Source organism: Cotesia typhae, unplaced genomic scaffold (assembly GCF_013202065.1).
Source record: "Cotesia typhae breed Kobodo isofemale line unplaced genomic scaffold, CoteBio_Ctyphae contig_48, whole genome shotgun sequence".
NCBI classification, from domain to species: domain Eukaryota; kingdom Metazoa; phylum Arthropoda; class Insecta; order Hymenoptera; family Braconidae; genus Cotesia; species Cotesia typhae.
The window spans coordinates 11,708,943-11,733,093 of record NW_027423756.1 but is presented as its reverse complement, the minus strand read 5'-3'; the positions used below and the strand labels follow the sequence as shown (position 1 = coordinate 11,733,093).

Here is a 24,151-nt window from a genome sequence, read left to right as displayed (position 1 = left end):
CACGGCTTGTATGTATAATATATATATATATATATATATATATATATATATATATATATATATATAATATTATATATGCATGCGATATAATGTATAATATATAATATATAATATATATAATATATATATAATATATAATATATAATATATATATACACAGCGGAGAAAGCACAGAGACGTGTCAGCCAGTCGCGAATGAACGCTCAGTACTGATATACGACTGTTTGTCCAGATTAGATCCGACAAAGAGAAGCATTCTTATATATGTACACTATATACACTATATACTTATTCTCCAGAGTATCCTATGTACTTTTATGTACGATGTTAAGTAGACTCAACCGTTCGTACTCGGTACTTATTTGCTCTAGATTATGAAATTGTTAGCTTCCAGTTGTGACAGATTCAGCAAACAGTTACATTTTTTTTTTTTTTGGAAAAAAATTTATAAAAAATAAAATTTTTAATTTTTGAACTTTTTTTGACGAAGCTCAAAAATTTTGAGTACAACAAATTTTTTATTTTATTTTTTTTTTTTTTCAATTTGCATTAAGTGAGAAAATGAGACAATGTTATTTTGCAAGTAAATAAATAAACCAAGAATGGCTTTCATGTCTATTTACTTCTATAGAGATTGAGTTGTGTCTTCAGTATAGTGATCGGTAAATAAAAACTAAAAGCCTTTCATTCAATTCGAACCTCTATACTGCTATCCACTCTCATCACATCTCATCGCATCCAATCGAACTATACACACGCACACACACACATACACACCGTAAGCTCTATAATACTAAACTCTGAAAGTAAAGCTAGTCATTAAATTCACCATCCAATATGATTCTCTGGATAATAACGATCGTAATTGAGTCCGTCAGTAAATGTTGTAGTAAATGAGATGTTGATGAATTAAATTCTCATGCATGCGATGTTTTATACTCTATAGAGAACTACCTACTTGACTCTTTACATCCTCAGTACACTCGAGGCATTACATGAGTGAAAATTTAAAGAAAAAATGCGCACTCTATAAATCGCGAGATTACGAGCGAAAATCAATATGCAAACGATTAACTTTTCTACAGACGACCGTTTCCATGAAAAAGTAATCACTTCATGCTACTACGGTTATTATTATTATTATTATTATTATTATTATTATTATTATTATTTTTTTTTTTTTTTTTTTTTTTTTCGTGAGCTTTTCAATCAGCTGCGAATTCGCAAAACAAGTCTCGAGTGATCACCCGTCCTGCATTTACACAGCGTTTGTTTATTTTTTTTTTCACTCTCCTTTTCTTCCTCGTTTTTTCGCTCTCCGGATTTTTTATTCGAAGCTATGAATGCATTACATACACACTCGTTTCCCACTTTAAAGGTATAAAGGATATTTTCGCTGTCTTTTACACTCTTGTTACCGTCGACGAAGTAATGACTGTCTTTGGTATAATCAGACACGTCCGGTTGAAAGAAACAAGATTCAGTGAAACGACGTAGGCGTTACACCCTCGTGATTCTGCCATTGTAAGCTTATGATTCAAATTATTTTTTTATGCGTTTATTATTTATTTCTTTGCACGTACTTCTTTATACAGCTGTTAAAAATTTACGGACTAATCGTGAATTCATTAGAGAGTCGGAAATTTTTTAATTATTTTTATATTAATTATGAATTAATTAAAGTGCGAATAGTTACTTAATTTTAATGCTTTTATCTATGTCATTACAATATAAACTCACTGAACCACAAATTGTAGCACACAATTGTATTATAAATAATTTACAAAGCCCGTGCTATGCAAAGGTACTTTGGATTGCATCGAAATATCGTTCACTGGAGGTAAAATATTTAATAAACTTAATTTGCTTTCCAATTATAGAAAGTTAGTTATTAAATTTTTAATCAATATTTATTATATGAATTTTGATGAAATTTTTATTATTTCTAATTAATTAAAAAAAAAAATTCTTTATTTATTTTTCACTTAAATTAACTTTAAACTCTAGGAATTTTAAAAGGTAATTTGATATCAAAAAATTATTCCCAATTTTTCGAAGTATAAAAAATTTATTTTATTTATTTATTTTTTTACATAAAGACCCAACAACAATAGCCAATAACAGGATCTCTAGATAAACGTTATACTCAACAGACATTATGTTATAAAATATTGTTCTAAGTTTTGACTTAAGGCCACGAACGTTCTGGTAATAGACTGAGAAGTGTTTAATAGAATTATTAAATAGATTTATTTTGTCCCTGGAGCTTGTTAAAGTTGTTCCAGCCTCAGAGGAGAATTTTTAATGACGAGAATTTTTGAATCAAGTAAAATTTCTAAGTTCAAGAATTTTTCTCTTAGATCAAATTAATTTTTTTTACCATTTTAAATATATAGGCGAGGGTTTGAAACTTTTTTTACTCCATTAAATGATTTTCGATACCTAAGTAAATGTTGATATAAAATTTGTAGATACTTTTGGGGGGTCTCGTTGATTTTATCATCGAGTCGATCTTGTGATTTTCGAGGTAGGAATTTTACGCAGCCAATCTGTCAATATTCCGATATTAAATGTCAGTATATGCGAGTATTAGAGCATGTGTACCAAGTGTGTGGTATCACTGATGAACAGAAGCAAGAGAGATAAGAGGAATGAAGAGGGAGGATGAAATTTGATCGACGCTGTGTGATAGGTATATTGAGTTTGTAGAGCTTGATGGGGCTCGTAAAAATCGATAATACGTTATATGGAAAATTTTTTCGCTTACTCTTGAGTGCTGATGCTTTTACTTACAAATGACTCAGAATATTTATATATAACACCTGTCGTGTAAATTGCTTTTATATGTATTTATTAAGATAACTTTTATGGGATAGGATGAAAAATTCAATATTCAGTGTATTGTGTATATGTTTTTTATATTTTTATCTTTTCACTTTTAGTTTTCAGAGTTGCTTAAGTGAAAATTTATATAGACTCGTTTAATTGTTTAAAAGTCTCGCCTCGTTTAAAATATCTTCTGAGTAAAATAAGTAGACAAGCAGATGCAGTACAGGCTTTACTGAAAATGCCCTATTGGACAAAAAGAAAAATACGGAAAAGATTCCAAAAGTGGTTAGGTTAGAAGCAAGAAAACTGGAAAGCTGGAGATCGGGTAGAACGAGTACGACGGTTTAAAGATATATACAATAGCTAAAGCCAAACGAACTACCTGTTACACTGAAAACTTTCTTCAAGCAGAACTAATTTCCGCGAACAAGATTATGTTACAAGAAAATTGTCCTTGTTTTATTTAAAATACAACAACAAATAATTTTTTTTAAACAAAAGTAACTTGCATATTTTTATCAGTTAAATTTAACGCTAAACTGTCAGACTTTTCGGATGTTTATCATTAAATACTTTTAAAGTTTTTTATTTACTCCGTCTTTTTATTGATCTTTTTTTTAAAATTGTTATTTGTAAATTAGATTGTATAACTTAACTAGAAAAATATCTATTTTACTCCCTCACATTTTTCACATTTCTGGAATTTACATTCATTATTCATGGATTTACATTACATGTATTGTATTTTAAAATACAAGAGATTTCGAGGTCAAATAAAGCAGAAGCATCTGTAAATTTTATATTCCAACAAAATAGTTTTCCCTTTTTAAGAATGTTGTCTTATTTTGCCTTGGACATTTCAAAATTTCACGGTGTTTCTAATTGGCCAAACATTTACAAAATGTCTCATTTACCGGTTGATTTTCTTGTTTACAGTGACTCGACTAATTCAAAGAATAAATTTCTAAAATATTCATTTCCAAAAAAAAATAAAAAAAAATTAAAAAAAAACTCCCTTAGCTGTTTTTATTAACAATGAAAATTATTTACAGTCGAAAATTAAAAAAAACCAAATTGACTTTTGATATTATTATACGTGCAATAAAATTACCAATCGACATAAATATCCAGAGAGTACCTCCTAAAATTTAACGACGCTTATCACCAACAGTTTAACTAGAAAAAAAAAAAAAAAAAATAGCAATAAACATAAAAAATTTATGTTTGATGGATAGTTCAATCGGTTAAAAAAAAAACAGAAAAACATTTGTGTGAAGATTCGAAAAATTTTTTTTATCCAAAGATCATCGATCACGGTTGGGAGTCTCCTCCTTTGAAATTCTTGATGGCACTCCGTCCTTTTTATCTCCTTCTCGTTGTATTTTATTCTCGTATCTGTGAATTCTCATCTCATTCTCATTCTTACCTACACAGAGAAGCAACCCCCATACAATCTGTGCGGAGCGTACCCTTGTACTTAGACAGGTATGGTATACCTATAGTAGTCCTACACCATCGTCACACACTGTATGGCACTAAACCAACGCAACCGAACCGAGTGAGTATGAGGCAAAAGCACTATAGTAAACAGTAAACCGTAGAACTTCGGGTATTTCCGGTTCTACTCGTGCTTTCTCGGTCATCCAAGCAACTGCGTCGACCCTGGACGACCGATGGCGGCTGTAGCAGAACTGGTTGTGGCTTTCACGCGGCAACATAGTCCAATCCACAGTTAGCTCGGCAAAATATTAAACAAGTTTAAAATTTTTCGGTAAAGAGTATTTTTACTGCAAAAATACTTCAATTTATAAACCCAGTGATGATATAATTAATTAGACGAAAAAAAATAATCAAATAAACTCATTTATTCGCACGTGTTACTCCAAACAAGCTGTCAAAATTCGTGTGTATTTTATTTTATACGTTACTGTGTACAGTTAGTGTTTCTTGTTGCCTTATTCGTTAAAAATTAACTCGAGAATTTAAAACGAGGAGATATTTATATTTTTATTTTATTTAAAATATTCGCGCTGTTTAAAAATCACCGCTCCGAATAGATCCAGAAAGATTTAACTCCAAAAAGTAAATAAATAAACAATTAAAAATGAGGTGACTCGAAAAGAGTGAGTCAAAAATTGGAGCAAATAATTGCAGTTGGATATTTTGGAAATAAATATTCAAATTCAGCAATAACAAAGTAGAGGGAGTGTGCGCGGGCGCGAAGTAATTGCCGTCTTTGTCGTGTCAACGTCTGGTTATCATCAGCGGACTCAGTCGCTCAAACGCGGCTTTAAACGAACACGTGGTTTTTAAGAGCGAGGTGAGTTTTGTTGCGGATAGGAGGAGAGTTGTAAGCAACCTCATCATAATCATGTTGCTGATGCTGGTGGTGAGATTAGCGATGTTGTTTATCGTGGTGAGGCCAGGACACGGGCACTTCAATCTCTTTCTCAGTCAGGCTGAAGTTAGAAAATTAATGGGTAAGTTTTATTTTTTTTATCTTTCTTGCGTTTTACAACTACATCGTTTATTATTCCTGCTATTGTGTCATTATCATTTTCAAATGCCTAAATAACCTTATTTATGAGATGAGCTATGCCAAGAATTTATATTTTAAGTGATATAACGGTTTAATGCAATTATTGTTGCTGTTGTATTAATATCAAGTATTTTTTTTTTTTTTTTTTTTTATTAGTGTTTGCTGATTGTCCGTGATCCGGTCGGTTTTTATCGCTGCGGATTAATTTTAATCGCAAATACATGCTTGTAGATTGCTAAGTATGTAACACTTTCTCTGCATAGTAATTTTTTTGTATATGTGCTGGCGATGTTGTTAATCATTTATTAGTTTTATTGATAGGATACTGATAATCAGTGAGGCTAAAAAATTAATCAATATTATTAAGAGAATAAGCAAAATTTTGTGGCCTTTTCATGGTTTCATATCATTCTTACCAATAGTCAATTTATGATGATAAATATTTAGGCTGCATTCGAAAATATATCTCTAGATACATAATTAAAAAATGACCTTGTATCTTGTGACTTATTGACATTTTTAAAGATATAAGCTCATCCCGACATTACACTTATCAAGAGCTTTCATTTGAGTACCCACATCAATATTTCATATATTTATATATATTACATATATGTATGTATGAAAAATATATCAAAATGCATGTGGGTATTCAAATGAAAGCTCTTGATAAGTGTAACATCAGGATTAGCTTATATCTTTAAAAAAGTCAATAGTTAAAAAAATACAGTGCAATTTAACAAAAGTCATTATTTAATAAAGCAAAATTTTATTTATTTATATTTCACAAGTCACGGTGCTACAAAGGTGCTAGTAACTCATTATTCTCGAAAGCTAATTCCTTTTTTTATTAAAAAAAAATTTATTCCAATAATTGCAATGACATTTCTAAATGAATAAGTTATGACAAAGCTTCTTATTTCAAATATTTAAAACTTATCAATAATTAAATCAAGGATAAATTGAAGATAGAACTTTCATTATCGATTTTGCATATTTAATACTTTTAAATTGTAACATTTTATTTAAATCTATTATTTCATGAATTTTTAATTCAATTGATTTTACTTACAATTACTAATCTATTGTGAACCATACAGACACCTCAGTAGTGATTTATCAATTGAAACGACAATATAGTTTTACAATAATAAAAGAGCTAATAGTTTTTCAGTAAAATCACTTTGCTCTCAATAAAACAAAAATATGATGGCTTTTAATATTTAAACAGTTCAATAATTCCTAAATGAACGAAATCGATTCAATAACTTCAGAACAATTATTTTAATATTCAATTAAATAGCTTTAAATATGTGATAGAATTGAAAGACTCAACGTAATTTATTATCTAGAACGTAAATTTAATTGAAATTCACTGATATCGTTTAGCGAAGGTTTAAAGACCTAAAATATTTTAATTTATCGAGCCATCGCGTGTCTAATATTCTTCAAGGAAGCTAAAGTAGAACTTGTAGTAGCTCTAAAAAGTTATTAAATCTTCCTGGATAAAGTTAGATACTTTCAATTAGTTTAAATACTTTTTAGAGGCTTTAAGATATCAGAAGAATCTAAAAAATTTTTGTTTATTACTCACGACTTTGGGCAGTAGAAAAAGTAAATATTACCTGAGCCATCCGTCATTTTTGAGAAATATCTCCTACTTATCTTTCATTTATTGACTCGGAAAAGTTTACAAGATTAAACTACCTAACTCATACATAAAATAAAAACATAAATCTTAACTGGAATTTCCCATAAAAAAACCTAGAGGTTTTTAATAATCTAAAAAAGAGCTGTATTTTTTTTTTTTTTTTCTGAATAAAAACAAGCTTCAATACAAGTGTAATTAAATAGAAAGTCTCGAGTCATTAAAGAGACAACAAATATAAAATATAATATAATATATTGAGTGAAGAAAATGATAGGATCTATTTACTGAGAAACTCATAAATCGAGGAATTGATTATCGTATGTATCAGATTGAAAGTCGATAAATGGGCGTGATGGCAGGAGGTGGCGTGAAAATACATCACATCATTCGATACCACATCACAACCGAGATATATATAACAGAACATAATACACGCGATAGGACGCGAAACTTGTGGACGTTTGTTCATCATTTTAAACTGGTTGACTTTCGCGAGTGGAAATAATTTGTTAGCGGCTCGTTGGACCGCGAAAAATATCCGGCTCGCTGACCTGCAATTGCGCGCAACGACACTTGAACACTCGAATTAGCCCGTGGTTTTTACCCTCACACCGTCCCGCCCTCGAATTCGCCACACGCACATGGACAACTCACACAAGTATTTATCTTTATACTGTACACTATATAGATAATAGGAGTAATATGCTTCCATTCCTCTATTTTGCCATCCACGTTACATTAGCACTAACTCGGTAGTTCTCTGTCTTATCCGTCACAAGTACACACATGGCGTACGTGTTGGACCACGTGTAGACTCACTTACTGGCATACGCAATAATACAGATATTTGTGCCTGCCGTAGGACGTGTGTGTCCTACGGTGTACACATCTGTACATATACAGCTATGGTTTTCTGCTGGGCATTCTGTGTATTCTATTCTATGTGTCGCCTGAAGTTCTCTATCCACCGTCATACACATCCGCGTCTCGACTCTCCCTCCGTCAGTCCTTCTCTTCCGTTTCTCGGTTCGTTCGCTCGCGAATTTCACGGAAATATTAATAGAAATAGCTGGGAAGCCAAGCGAGCCTTGTATAACATACGCTTTATGGAATTTCAGTATGACGAGCATTTGACAGAATAAAAGATATTATTTTTCATTTATTATTTTCTCACTCCATTTCCCCGTCCTTCATAATCGTCTGCCAAAAAATTCCATTTATAAAATTGTGCCATTAATCTGCTGACGGGATGCAGAATTCCAAGTTACTTTTTAAAATAAATAAATAAATTCAATCCAATTTACTGAAACGCTACAAAACATCGAGCAAGTTCAGAGTCAGAGTAACATACACAAATAAAATCAAAATAAATAAATACAAATACAAATGTAGGTGGTTTTTATTTATAAACCGTTTATTTAGATTCATTTTTAAGACACATACTCATGATTAAATTTACAGAGTATCTGGATCTGTTATATTCTCGTCTAAATTGCCTGTTATACTGTGCAGTGTTACAGAGCTCCATGTGAATATACCCGTACACAGATAACAACAAAAGAGTCTATATATGTTGATCCACACTGAACAACAAACTAGACTTAACTCAGTGGAGAACAGGACCTCGCGTATAGGATTCGTTCGAGGGCTCACGGTTCATGCAGAGCAGGTCAGGAACCGCGTTGGTCGTTTCTTTCTCTCACTTATATTACATTCTCACTATTACATACATAACTACAGAAGGCTACTAAGAAGGCTCGGCTGATGCTGGTTCAAAAAATTTACGACCCATTACTCTCGAGTTCTCGCGGCCTGCCTCGCCACCACCTACGTACGTACGTGTGTTTATGCACGTGAATATCATCTTGTATATTTGTATCTTGCATGCGTGCATGGATACACACTTACACATATAAACACACGTACACATTGCTCGATACCTTCAGCCTGTACTTTCAGTCTGTGTTTGTATTTAACCATGCTCAATGTACATAACGACGTGCAGACGGCGATAGTAGATAATTGAAACGAGCTTTCCCTCCTCCTCCTTCTCCTTCTCCTCCTCCTCTTTCTCCTCCTTCTTCTTCTGCTGCGTAAAAAGTATCTAATAAACTAGCAAATATTTAAGCGAATCCGTAATTTCAATTTGAAACAAATAGATGGTATTTTTAAACAATACCGTACATCAAGATAAATCAATTAGATTCTTTGTGTACACGTTAGTAAATTACTTCTATTCTTACTCACTGAATATACACACACGTATGAATAAATATATAAACATACAAGGGCTTGGTAGTGGTGGTTTGGCTGTACGAGACACGGTAATAAAATATGATAACGAGGTCCTTGTTAAGCGTCTCTGGGTGCCGCGAGCCCCGCCAGGACCGGCTTTCTAGTTTGTTTAGACACCGAATAATCGTGTGCGTTCCTCCTTCATTCCCTCTGGTTCTCTCGTTCTTACTCTTTATCTTCTCGTACCTTTTATTTCGGTACACACATCCTATATTCCACTCGACGCCTCTACTCCGAGAGCTGTGTGGTGCTGGAACCTCATCGGGCTCCGCATCGCCGCTCGCAACCTTACTTTTATTTCGTCGTGTTTCTTCAACGTGCCTTGCTCTTGCTCTCGTCTCGGGCTTACAATATAATATAATATTAAATAAAGAGCGAAAATCCAATGTAAGAATCTTGACCAGCCACGGTTTCGTTCCAATACAAGGAAACTGTAGATCGGTCTTAACGATACCATTCTACGGGCTCCGTGAACCATATGGACCAATATAATAATACATACGCGTACAGATATAGATATAGATATGTAATGTGTCTACCTCCTTATAACATACATACTGATACATACGAACTCCAAATGTTGTTGGTCGGAGACGCGAAAAATAACCGCGGTATAAAATTTCGCGGCTCTTTATATTTTTATTTACTACTACTACTACTACTACTACTACTTCTTCCAACACAACTACTGGGAGGATTTCCTGGGCAGTGTTCCTTAGTCCTCGACTGAACTCTACGGGCAATCGACTCGAGAAATCGATCTGCTGTAAGAGTAGATTTTTTATTTCTCATTCTTATGTTACACGACTTTTAGTCTCATGTTACATTTATAATATTACTCACCACACGATTATTATAATTTTTATTATTTTATTTTTTATAAATTTATGTATGGAGACTCAAGGGCGAGAGCTGTAACACAATATATGTATAAATGAAACGATTGGCAGTCCATTGTCGTTCTCGGCAATTTACATTATTATTTATTCATCCATAAATTCAAACGAATCCCAAGCCACGGTCTCCCGGTGTGACTCTCGATCGTCTTGTATTAGTTAAACTTCGAGATGTGCTTGTGAATATATACATGTTACATATGTATATATAATAAATAAAATATATTCTCAGATGATCGATGACTGTGCTTGATGGATCGTTGTTTAGTCGCAGGATCGATACTTTTTAAAATTTTTTTTTTTCTTTCCGTCGGTTAAGCTAAAGTTTAAACTTGTTTCTGTTGCCGGAGTTTTTGAATCTCGTTATAAAAATTCCAGTGACAAAGTAAATATAAAATTTATGTTATTTCCATGCAATCCACGTACTTTTTGTACGAGAAAGTATGTCGAGATATGATGATATCTATAGGACAGGCTAATAAAAGTTAAACTTCCTCGTAGACTTCAGATAGTTCACGATCCTGGCTCACGCACTCACTCTGTCCTTAATGTTGATAGTAGTTGGCTGGAAGTTCGCGAGAATATAAAATTTATACGCGGATAAATTTTAAAATATACTTCTTTAAACGGGTACTTTAACATTTAGTAATGCTTTTATAAAATTGAATTTATTAATTTAAATAAAAGCTTGACAATTGATATTTAATAAAATCCACTCAGTTTAATTTTTGATAACAACTTAATTTTATCCATGACAGCAGTTATGAATAATAATGATGATTGTTGGTTTATTAATAAAATAAAGTTGCTGTGACGTAAATTGACTTTTTAAAATGAGTAGCAACAGCAAGATGATAAAACTATAAATTTAGTAATGTTGAAATATCTAAATGCGCCACCTAACAAGGGATAATTCATGTGAATTATAAGTTGAAGAGAGCGTAAAATCAATTTTAAAGAATGAGAAGTCACGTCCATTAGGAGGTTGTCGAGACAGGTCGTCTTTGGGTCTCGGTCTGAACTCATCGCGTTCTCTATCTCTTTTTATTCGAATAATATTCTTTTCGAACACACTTTTATCTCAAAGGACTCTCATATAAGCGCTTCTCGACATGTATAATCTACACCAACTGGATAAGATAACTATTTAATTTAACTTTTTTTAGTTTTTTATTTTATCATAATTATTTTTTTTACAACTCAGCAGCTTTTTTTTTGAATCATCATAATCACGCTAGACCTCTTATTCAGTTTTTGCTTACGCCAACAATATTTAATACACTTATAAATCGGTTGCCTCTAGAATTTCACAGAAAAGAATATAATTTAAATTGAATAGATAATTTTATTTTGATATTCTTGCGCCATTTAACCGCTAAAATTCGGAAATAATTTTTTAAAAATAAATGACCTAAGGAAATTTATAGCTTGCATAAAAAATTCAAAAGTCGACGCTTGAAACTCGTAAAAATAAAAATAAATGTCAATTTAACGACGATCGTTTCTCAAACTTACAAAAGGTCAGCAAGTCGCAGTTTATTTTAATCTGTGACCCTTCGAATTGAGTGTAATACCACATACACACACTATAAGTACATACATACCACAAATAAAACCTTGACTCGATCATTTATGTACGTATTTATTTTTTGAGTCAATAAAACTCGTGATTAAAGAGGATTATAAATTTAGTGATGCGCAAATTTGCGAACTACCTTGACTACTCGTAATAAGAGTGAGCGTTTGTATATATCATTGCATCGTTTATAATACGGGTGAGCAAAAATTAATATAGTATCCAATTTAGGGCCGTCAAACCGGACCCGCTGCTGCTATGCTCAATACACGTACAACTCCGAAGAGAGTAACATGAGCAACCACTAAAGACACGGGGATCAGCTGTCAGGAGTCCGTGTCAAAACACCAAAAATCCCACTTGCTGCTAGTAACTCCCGTGTACCGGCTTTAGCTTCATCACTCGATTCCACGGTGTAAATCAGGCTTCGCGTTGTTAAGGCTCCGTTCTCCTCCTCTCCACTCGCTCCGAGCCAAGTGTTCCTGGGCCCAGCCCTACCTTACTTACATTTCTACCTAGTTAGAGCCTGACAGGCCCGAACCTTCCTCTCTCTCTCTCTCTCTCTCTCTCTCTCTCTCTCTCTCTCTCTCTTTCTTATTCACTTTCTCTCTCTGCTCCACAGTGGTGGCATCTATACAGCGGGGTCGGCTCAAAGAACCCGACGGGACCCCGTGAAAACGTTTTATCCAGGGACTACACTGGTGTAGGCTCCAGTGGGCCCACTCGGCATATTCTCGTTCTTCTGATTCTTTTTCTTCTTACATTTTTTTTTTTTTTTTTTTTTTTTTTTTTTTCATTATTACTCTTGTTGCCCATGAGGTTATAACGGGATCCAATCAATTTTCTCCACTTATTTTCACTGCTTACAATATATATGTCTTGTTATTATATGCTGAATATTCATCCATAAATATATACATTTAGTACTTCAACACATTGTTTATCAACACATTTTAACAACTTGTCACAGTGTGATGATTTTTTTTTCCGCGGTAGGGAAAAAGATAATTTTTTGGGAATTTATTTTAAGCCCGATAATTGCGGATTGAATTTTTATCGACTTGTAATTTAAAATTGATTGAAAAAGATTTTATTCTATTTGAATAGTCATTGAAATGCAACGCGAGAATAGAATATAGCAAATTGCGAATGGGAAAAAGTAATTAAAAGGGTTTTATTTTTTTTTTTTCGTCGAGTCAAACGAATTGCAGAGTAAGAGGTGAAGTAGTTGTATAAAGCAATAGGTATATATATATATATATATATAATAGTAAGAGGAGTGAATATTTTTGCATAGAACTCTTTAATCTTCGTGACACAAAAAACTCAATTTGAATAAGAGAAGCAACCGCGGACGAAGCATGAAAAGTGCAGTGTGTCACGTTATAGAATACGAAATAGAAGCATTGCCCTCAACTCTTAACAGGAGTCAGAGGAAGAGAAAGTGGAAGAGAGCCTGTGGGATCAATAAATATGCATATCATGCACGTGCCAAAGTCTTTTCAAGCAAGACCAGTAAATGAGTGCCTGTGGAGATTCCGTGTTGACAATCAAGCATTTCTCAGTTGTCGCGTCGTTCGCTAACTACACTTTGTACTGATATATATGGAGAAACTTTAGCCACTGCACAACTGCTACTAGAAACGTGATGAATAAAAAGCTTTTCGAGGTACGAGGGGTGCAGATGAGAGTCAGGAAAAAATTTATATGCTCAAGTAGGTATAGAAATGTATGCAGTAGAGTGTAGGTGTTGAAGAGCGGTTTATGTTGATGAATAAAAGACCTAAAATTTTATTTAGCAACTCCAAAAAATAGAGCCAGAGGTAAACGTTTTATTCCTCTGGTGTATATTTCCATCAACCTTCAAAAGTAAAGGGAATTTAGCACGTACAGGTCTAGTGAGATTTTTTTTTGTTCGTTAACTTTTAATCGTATGTGTGATTTATTTTTTATACGAACATTTATTTATATACATATACGTAGTGTGATATTTCAGTCGGCGGATCGGATGTTAGGACGTTTGCGCCGCTGCTACCATCAATCTCTGACTCCTCGTTAAGAAGCGCGTGTTATGTTTTTCGCTGGTGTGAGTCAGGCATCACAAGCACGCGTACACTCGAATTTGTAGTATATAAATGTGTCTTTTTATGTCTGTTATAAAATAGTCGGTTCTGTGTTTGTGTATGTGTGTTGAACGAACTTACTTTGGAAATTTACATCAACCAAAAGAAGCAGTACGCGGGATACGATGTTAACCCCCGTGGATCTTGTTATAAAAACACCCGTGAATTCTTACAGACTTTACTTGGCATATTGTTCCAAGGTGATCCCTTCGTAAATTACCATAAATAAACTTACTAATAAAAAAACATCTAAAATAAATTTTAAATTAAAATGAGTCTCCATCTCTATCATTGCTACATTATTTTTTATGTACACATTGTGTTGTTACTTTTTTATTCAATTAATTTGTTTGTTCTTTTTTCAAACACACATTTACAATTCAAATGGATATTTTGACAATAAAAAGTGGTCAAATATAATTAGTCGAGTATAATTTTTTGTCGCGTTCAGAAAAAAAAAAAAAAAAAAATTAAATCGAGCGTTAAAAAATATACAAACAAGCCAGAGTAACTACAAAAGCCAAAGAATAAATATTACTAATTTATCAGACATGTGGACAATAAATTTGTTTACCAAATGACGTACATTGGGTGGAGGTGTCACATTTTACAATTAAACCCGTGAAAAATTCAATACTCCCGTGACAAAAATTCTCCGGGCTTGAGATGAGAAGTTTAAATTTTTTATACACATACACTCTAAAATCTCCGACATCCCAGAGACGAGACTTGCATTGAAAGTGGAGGTTAGAACGAGTTTGGTAATTTTTAGTAGGATTTTTTTATATTTTTGTGGCTCACTGACCCTTCTCAAGTAAAGTGTACGGAAATACGAGAAGACAATTTTCCGGCAATAGCTCCAACTCGTACTTTATTCCATAAATCGAATTGTTTAGTTCACCAAAAGTACATTAAAGTACACAGTAGACAAGAGGGAGTATAATAGAATTGACTTTAGGATTTTCTTCTCCGTGAAATCCCCGAGGGCTGTCTTCAGAGTATAACCACTCGAAATGAGACAATCGTCCGTGTTATCCAGCTCCAGGAGTTTCGATTTGTCCAAAAGTCTCTGGAGTTGCCACCAAATCCGTAGTTTATTTTTATTTCGGATTCCAATATAATGTGTATAATACAACACAATAGAACAGAGGACAATACGGGTAAAAAGCCCAAGTAATTTCGTTCTCACCAAAATAAATGACGGAGAAAAAATATTATTGTTGTCTGAATAGTATGAAGTGGACATATATTCATAAATATATATTATATTTATATTTTATATATGTATTCCAGTGGTCGATGCATCAGTCGAAAGGCAACTGACGTTATTCATCAATTTCGAGCGTTCCTATCCACCTGGAAATCTTTTAATCCTCCTGAGCGTACCAACATTTTACCTGCCATTTTTTATTTTGACTGACAGCTTCTTAACGAGCATCTGCTCTCTTTGTTCTTCTCTTTTATTTTTAAGACCCCTATACAGATTCATATGATAGTCCTGCACCATACACATATATTTACCAAGACATCAAGATATTTTTTAACCATAAACACCTCTCAGTGTTATTCTATCTTTTAAAAATTATAAATGCCTTTTCAAGATATTTAATTTATTTAGATTTTCGTTTGCTCACGAGACACTTGTACTGCACAACCCTGAAATTTTGTTTTTTGTATTAGTTTAAATAAAGACTTTGAGGTACCTCTGACATGTTATAGTAACATCACTTGTAACCTGAAAATATTTATTTAACCATCAATTTATAATTTTAAACGATGACTTGGCATTATATGTAGTAATATGTAGTTAAAATAACATTTTTTTTTTTCTAAATAGATTCTACCAAAGTAAAGAACTGAAAATTCAATATATGTATGTAAAAGCTTGAGCTGGTTCGAGCATGTTGACTCTCATAACAACCCAAGTCCAAAAATATTTAAACGACAGCATATTTATCAATAAATTTATAATTCTATGGCATGACTTTGACTTAAACTTGAAGCTTAAGTTCAAAGTAACTAACTGTACCCATATTAACTTTTTTTTTGTCTCCCTTCTTTTAAATAAACCGTAAAAATTATCAGTAAAAAAAAAAAAGGAAAACGAAAGAGCTTATCGTGTCTAGTCCCTCGACGTCGTTCAAGATCACGGAAAGGCGCTAGTGTCTTCTCAGCCCTGAGGACATTTTAAAGAACTTATATTCTACGGTATTCGTTTTCCTGTGAAAGATTTCAAAATCTTACGAATAACACGAGTGTCTCCGGGCTCTGGGCTTATCATGGGATCGGCGCCAACGCCATCAGCCTGATGGTAATGTAAAGCAAAGAAAATAAGATAAAACGAATAGAAACTAAACGAAATGAAAAACGAGAAAGAAAGAAAAATAAAATGACTGGAGAATCAGGGACTTAGAAGTAAAGTAAAACTTTAAAATATAAAATATCAAGATGCCGAGTGTCTGGATCAGCTTTGGGGATCTTGGTGTAGTTTCTCTCACGATAGGGGGCCATGTTAGGTTTTCTGTGGTCGCTTTAGAGTCACTGGATGACCCCGTGGGGCCTGATGGTGATGGTGCACTCTCTCTTAGTTGGTAACCGTACGCCATGGGGTAGGGGAACGGGACAGAGGACCCAAAATAACGACTTTGGTGATAAATCGTTCGCGACGTTCCGTCCTGAAGTCGCTACGGGGTTTCATTTCATTTCAATTCATTTAATCTTCATTTATTCTCCTCGTCTTCTATCCCGTTCTTCCATAACCAGAGATATTATATCTTGTCTCTCAACTTGACGTATTTTCAGGCCACCAAATGCTATTCCCAGAACCACGCTTACGAATTTACTCCGGCTTCATGTGAGGTACTTTAAATCAAACTTTTAGATATTTTTTTTTTATTTTATCATCTCTTGCTGTTTTTGTTTGTTCCTGTTCCGTGAAATTTCCATTTGACAATACGATAAACTTACAAATTTTATTTTCACTTCCATAATGTTATATTACAATAAAAACCAACAAAAGTAAACTATTATACATTATAATAACAATTATTATTTTTTTTTTTTCCCTTTACACCAATTCAATGTCATTTAGATAAAGATTTACTCGGCACACCGGTCGTCTTTTATATAAAAAAGGAAACCATAAGTTGAACAATATTATAATAAAGAAGTGTACGTCTTCTGGCGGATTAACTTGCCTCTGCTCTGAACGGGGAAAAATGTCTCAGTGAGGATTTATCCGGATTAAGATACACGCGTTGGGGCGTAAAGCTTCTTCTCCGACTGGAAAGAAAGATTTTCTTCTTCCAGAAGATTCTGATCGTGGTCCTCAGTCTGCATCCCAATCTGTACCATTTATTAGTAGTATAATGCAAGAATGGGAACCAAAGGCGCAAACCATCAGGATTCGCTCCCAACTGTGAATAAAGTTTGACACAAAGCGTTTTGTGTTACCACTGTAGATTGTACAGCCATACTGTACCAAGAAAGAGGAAATAATTGTATCGCAAAAGCCCTTTTATAACCGTGACAAATCCCGCATAATTCGGGGACATTTTCTATAAAAATCAGCCCTCGATTCGATCCAAATCACACTCTTTCTGTCCTTTTACATATATTAGTCTTCACTTTTGATTCGTGGGCTGATGTAATCCGGGCGAGTGCCGATGAATTTTTAGTTGAGCATAACACAAGCGCATAACAGCTCGATGCCTTGCGGGTAAGCAACACATGGCACGACAACCAACCACGCGATGGCTCAATCAGGCTTCCATCTGTCTCAATCCCCAGACCAAAATTGACAATACGAGAGACAATCACCACTCCATATATGTATATATACAGAGATGAGAGATTCATACATTTAGGGTGACCATAGACAATATTATCTCAGCATCGCTCCCCAAAAATCTTTTCCTTCATCTCACTTGTTTAAATTTACTCTACTTATGAGTTCATGTTTCACCCCTCGACGTCAAATAAATCCGTCTTCGTGTGCATTAGAATTTTCTCCTTGCGGATGTTTTATACAATCTCCCACTGTGTGCTAGGCCACGTGAAGAATATCAAATAACACTTGTCCTTAAAAAATAAAAAAAAAAAAGTCTACCTTTAGACAAACTTACTACTAATTTTTTGTTAATTTATATTTATTTTATCCGTGTTCATAAATCTCTCAGCGATTTAATGGAGATCATTTTTCACACTTCAGTTCCCCTAGATGTTTTGTTTATTTATTTTTTTTTCTCCAAAAAAAAAAGTTACACACGGCAGTATATTTTAAAATTATTGGGATGGAAAAAAAAACAAATATTTGAGGACAAAGGAAATATTGACTCTTTTTTAACAAATGTAAAGAGACTTTTGTTTTGTTTTTAAGAACACTTGTACCGGGCACTTGAGTTTATTTACCTGTATAATTTGAGCCTCTCGTTTAAACCGCTTCGCTCGTACACAAACTTTTACGAGCTGCCTTCTTATATATGCACACAAATATTAATATATATATGCATAAATAAATACACGAAGACGCATGTGTGTATAAATAAATTAAACCAATCGAAAAAGAGAAACATGTATATAGTACCCCGTGGCTTGATTCTGCACCCACGTGAAACGCGATACAGTTTCACGACGCGATTTATATGAACACACATCTACATCTACCTACTCGTGATTCTCGTTAAGGTATTACTTTCTTACGTCCATTTATTTAGCCTTAAGACAAATTGGTTATCGCTTTTTCACGCGTTTTTATCCGAAACCGGTTACCTCTTATAACACTCACATATAACAAATTATTTTATGTGTTGAAGTTAATGCAACGAGCGATAAACTATTTTTAAAAACACTCTTTACTTTTTTTTTTTAATTTATTTATCCCAATAACTATTTCTATAAAATTAAAATTTTATAGAATCTGCTACTGAATTACAAAAATAATAAAAGTCTCAGTTATTTATCCGATAACGCGAATACAATTTAGTATTTTTACTCCAATCAGTATGACGTCATTTCTCAAACAAGAAGCCACATAAAACATATATAAGTATAAGGTACACACATAGGTGGATGTATAAAAATATATATATAGCAGAAATAAATTGTTGAAACTTAAATATAGAAGCAATTACTTTTCTCCATCATTCTACGAGACAAATTGCCTCGCTCCCCTTTATTTTATTTTTCTCGTTCTCGTTTAGTTTTCTGTTCTTTCGGCTGGCACTACTGGCTGTACTCTACTCTCTTAACATTACTTTTAAACTCAGGACTCTTAAATTGGCTCAGACGATTTCTCGGAAAATTTTCCAACTAAGAAAATGCCACTGGCGTTTAGCAGACCCAAATTAAATTGATGCCGCAGCCATACTCGAGGCTATTTTCCAGCTTTTCTAGCAATAGAAGTGTCTACTCAACAGTATAGTACAGTGCACCCAGCAAGGGTAGGCAGCACAAGTATTTATGACACAAAAATGAATCAGAGTGAAGAATTTCCGAATCAGAAAGAAAAAAAAATATTTCTACAAACCGGATTGCCGGAACGGATGCAATAAAAATAAAGTAATCCGGCGTAACGGGCTTAGACGCATTTTTGTTTATTATCCTTGCAGCTACTACAAGTTGTGAAGTAATTCTGAGGTGAAAACAGGGAAGAGACGGGTGTCTAGTCTACGACGCCATAAAGTTACCCTTGAGGTTCTGTGCAGTGTAAAGTTAGAGCAAAGGTAGAGTGCCAAGTTAGAGATGGAGGTAAGCTCTGCTAGTAGAGCATAGGGTTGACAGGGAAACAACAACAGTTCCCGGAAAGCCTCTTCTCTATTCACTTGGATATCTTCACTGTGCATGCATACCTATATGAGGCTCACTGCACACTTCCACTTACTCCTCCCTCTGTATAGTACGCGAGGGTAAGCTTCAATGACTTTTACCTACAGACTTATATGTTTATGCATACTTTTAATGCATGTCTCAAGATAGGAGAATGTTAACGAGTCATCGGAATTTAAAATATTATTTTATAAATTGTCTGTCTATTTTATTTAATGCTTCAATAATTAATCAAGTATTTTATCCGATACAATAAAATAAAATAAAATAAAATAAAATGTTAATGTAAAAATTCTTTAACATTTTAATCCCTTGATAATTCTTTAATTCGTCAGAAAAAAAAAAAATTCGTAAATTTTCGCTCTCAGACACAGTGCGAGCATTATTCAACTACGTGTAATAAAGATAATGTCATTAAATTAAATTAAAACCGTCGGTACAGAAAATTAAAGTAATTGACTGAGCAGGTATCCATAAAATGTAAATATTCTCTCGAGATAAAGTATTCTCATCTACGGAATAAAATGATAGCGTCTGGTACATGCTACCCGGTACATAAATTCATCATACATGGTATGAAGTGAGAGCCTGACGTATGCATTGTACATTAGTGACGAATGAGGCGAGGAAAAAGGGAGGACTTGCTTCATTTTACTCATATCACCTTCTATTCTCGCATGCACACACACGTAAAGACACTGATAATATATACACACATACATATACACACGCTCACTCAACTTGAGCAGTAGCACTAACAGCAGCATATTGTTGGGGTGTGCCCGGAAGCGGGAACTAATGTGCGCGTGATATAAGCAGAAATTTTTCATCGCCCGAGGAGTCAGGACTAGTCGTACACAATTCTGGCATACGTACAGTAGAGTAAAGTAGGTAAGGTGTGATGTCGGTCATATCAGCATCCCTTAGCGGTGTTTATTTACTCCTGAATTTATTCTCTCCGATACGAGCCTCGGCTCTATTCTTCCTCAAATTGATGGTACATACTCAATACTCATATTTACACTGTAATCGTATTTTATTCCTTATACGCGTATTATTATTTATTATTAAATAAAAAAATATTGTAAAGGGACTGTAAGCTGAATACAAGAATAGGAGCATTATAAACGGGCGTTCATTCGTACAAATGCAATATTGTCGTTATTATGTGAGCTTCCTTGGTTTAGCGCCTTTCCATTGTCCCAACAGTCCCAATGCTCAGCGTCTATGGCCCAAGGATTTTACTTTTTTCTTTTTTTTTTTTTTTTTTTATTTTATCTCTTTTATTGTTCCCTTCCTCTTGAGCCAGTAGAGTCCAGGCAGGACTAGACTATGAACTATAACTATTGGTATTGTGGCAGTCCTGGATTTTATTTTTTATTGTATTACTTTCATCTTCAGGTCAGTGTCGAGTTCCAAGATCGAGACCCAAAAACAGTCGACAATTCTTAGCATATAATATATATAACGTGGGTCGTGGGTAACTCACGTCACTTTGTCCCCCTGTCTGGGCTTTTTACATCTTAGCAGTCCTAAGAATTCAACGATGCCCCATTATCCCTGTATAGTAGAAATATAGAAATATATAGAAATATACAGCGTGCTCTCTGGCCCTTGGTATGGCGGCACAGTATGTCGTATCATTAGTTGGTCGTCTCTTCTTTAACCAGTACTCCATCGGTCGTGATCTCCCCGGGCGTCCTCAGCCCCCCGAGACTCTTTCATCCGGTCTATTCTCGCTATTCTCGTCAGTTGAATTCAATGCCGTATTTTGACAGCCAGGCGACACGCCGGCCTGCGAAATTTTGCCGGGTGTTTCACGCCTGAGCAAAAAGACACACGTGGTTGTTTTATTTTATAATTCTTTTACTATTCAATTATTTAAATACATCACGTGAGAAATAAAATATTCAAACCGATCTTTTTTATGTTTTATATTATACACATACACATCAATTAAATTTAATTAAAATTCAATTCTCCGTTATTTTTTCTCCACACTCGTTCAACATTGAATTAAATTAATATTCCCATTTTAATTAGAGTGTTACATCTCGAGTGAGTCTTGGGCACTGGAACAGAAAAGGGTTGCGAGATAAAAATAAATGTCACTGGCACCCACTGACGGGAGTGACGTAATTAAATGCAAGAAAGTTGAAAGGAGGTCTTGTGAAGGACCGCAATGCTGCGTAAAGACGTCGGTAGGGTGTACGGTGGTTAAAGATACCGCGGCTTTATCTAGCAGTGTTACTCGCACTTATAACACTTAACTTTGATCCGGAATGTGCGACTTAGCGCAGCAGGCCCACGAAGACAATACAAAACGTGAAAGAGGCCCTCACCTCGAAGTACCTCAGGCCCTCGTGACAATTGTGTCTGGCACCGGTTCTCAAGGGTCGACGCCTCCGCTGAAAGGGCTGTTTCACCTTCGTACCCAGACATGAAAGGATTTTTCTTAAACTCTTTCTTCGTCTGCTGTACGTAGTTGCACCTTAAAACTCTTTCCTTTTCCTCTTCCTCACTCTCTGTTTCACTCTCACTCTGCGAGTGGTATAGTAGAGCCTCTTTGCTCCTAGTCATCCATTTACATTACAGTCCTATTTTTTTCCTCCCTGTTAACATTCTGCCCGGGTGAGTTTGCATTTGTACCTTCCCTTTCTTTATTTTCATATGACTTTAAACCTTTGGAGTGTCGCACAGCAGAGCCATGGTCAAGAGACCGAATATTTTTTCCACACAAGTTCTTACCTTGAAAATAAAGGAGAAAAAGTCTTTGCTCTGCTGTTACTACTCTCGAGTTTAAAGCACAGACTTCCTTGGGTCTATCACTCACTACTAAGTGCACCGGCACACTCTTTCATAATTGCACAAAAGGGAAAAGTCAAAGAGACGACAGCCAGTAGTTGTACTTGTAGTGTTATATGCACGCGGTGGATCTCTTTTCCATCAACTCGAGATATGCTTACGCAGTCAAGAGCTCAGAGTTATTATATAAGAGTATATGATGTAGAGTGCCGAGTAAAACTGGTAACGAGGTCAGAATCTCCAGCTGGGCGGCTTAGTACCATTCTACAAACGAAAGTCGTCTTGAGACTTTAGTAATAGTAAAAGTAATGCATAACACCAATGAACAAAAAACTTTTTATAGAAATAATGAATCTAATTTAATTTGAGCTGAGATTCACGGTCGGTTTTCCACCATCTTAATACCGGTTCTCAAGTAAACTCTTTGAGAATTTCTTTTTCCTCCATTACTATACTATACGCTACTCTTTTTGTGAATAAAATTATCCCTTTACTTCAAAAGACATTTAAACACAGCACAGGTATTTATAAATAAAAAAAAACCACTTGTTAAATTATTTATTCATAAATTTTAATAAATGCTAAATGCCAAGTTGCTGTAAATAAATAATAGCTTAGTTTGTATAAACCAATATGGGCTTGGGTGAGTCAATAGGTCGTGTGAGCTCGGTATATGCAGTATCTGATGAACGAACAGAGACCCAGGATGCAACGCCGGGTACAAATAAATAAAATAAAATACATGAGCAAAGTTAAGCAAAGCCAGATCAAGAGGAGGTAAAGGTAAAGGCAAAGGTAAAGGTTACAAAGCGACACGGAGGACGGGAGACGGGAGAGAGCCCTTGTATTGAGTTAACAGTATCAAGTGGATGTAATGTTGGAGATCTTTGGTACATTGGTCCCGGTCCCGGGGTATTGTTTCAGCGTTAACTCGGATGGGAGTGATTTAAAAATCTTCTCGTGGCTCGTTAACCTTACTATCCGGACTATCGGATCCCGAGGCCGATAGTCAGCTGCTGTTTAGTTGCTTGCAGCCGGAACAAGCCAGCCAACTTTCGAGTTACACGTGCAGAAGACCACTGGGCATTTATTCTACCCCTTGGCCCTGCCTTTTTACTTTATTTTACTTTTAACCTCTTTGTTGTTGTCTCCGTCTTTGTCTTTGTATTATCTTCTTGTGGGTTTACTTTTGCCTTTGCCTTTGCCTTTACCTGGTTAAACTTTTTACGTGAGAGACTTTTGTTGGTTTTTTTAGTGTCCTTTTTGCCCTCCCAGGATCTACGGCTCCCGAACAGTTCTTGGTTGTGTACGCTCTACTCTCGACCACCAGCTTTCGCTGTACATATACACTACACCGAGAGAGAGACTTATTGGCAGAGTGTACCACGCGAGATCCTATCGCCGTATAAAGAATCACAAGGCGATGAGAGCCTGCCTTAAATGTTTGGGCATACTTAAGGGCTCATATTTATTACCCTCGATACTGAGATTTTATCTTAAAAATAAAAATAAAAAATACTAAATTCGTGTATTAAATTATCATTTTTTTTTTTTTTATTCAATAAAATTTTAATTAGCAAACAGTTTATTTAAATAAAAAGAACCTGCTGT

At 34.5% G+C, this 24,151-nt stretch overlaps 1 protein-coding gene across 1 annotated transcript in view; it reads left to right on the top strand.

Annotated features, from left to right (window-relative positions):
- The first annotated feature begins 4,529 nt into the window (after positions 1 to 4,529).
- The window catches only part of Dnt (tyrosine-protein kinase Dnt), a 31,718-nt gene continuing 12,096 nt past the window's right edge, over positions 4,530 to 24,151 (top strand). The window contains exon 1 of the mRNA XM_074245899.1: positions 4,530 to 5,309. Within this exon, the coding sequence (XP_074102000.1) occupies positions 5,201 to 5,309 (109 nt within the window). The 5' untranslated portion in view covers positions 4,530 to 5,200. The remainder of the gene's footprint in view (positions 5,310 to 24,151) is intronic.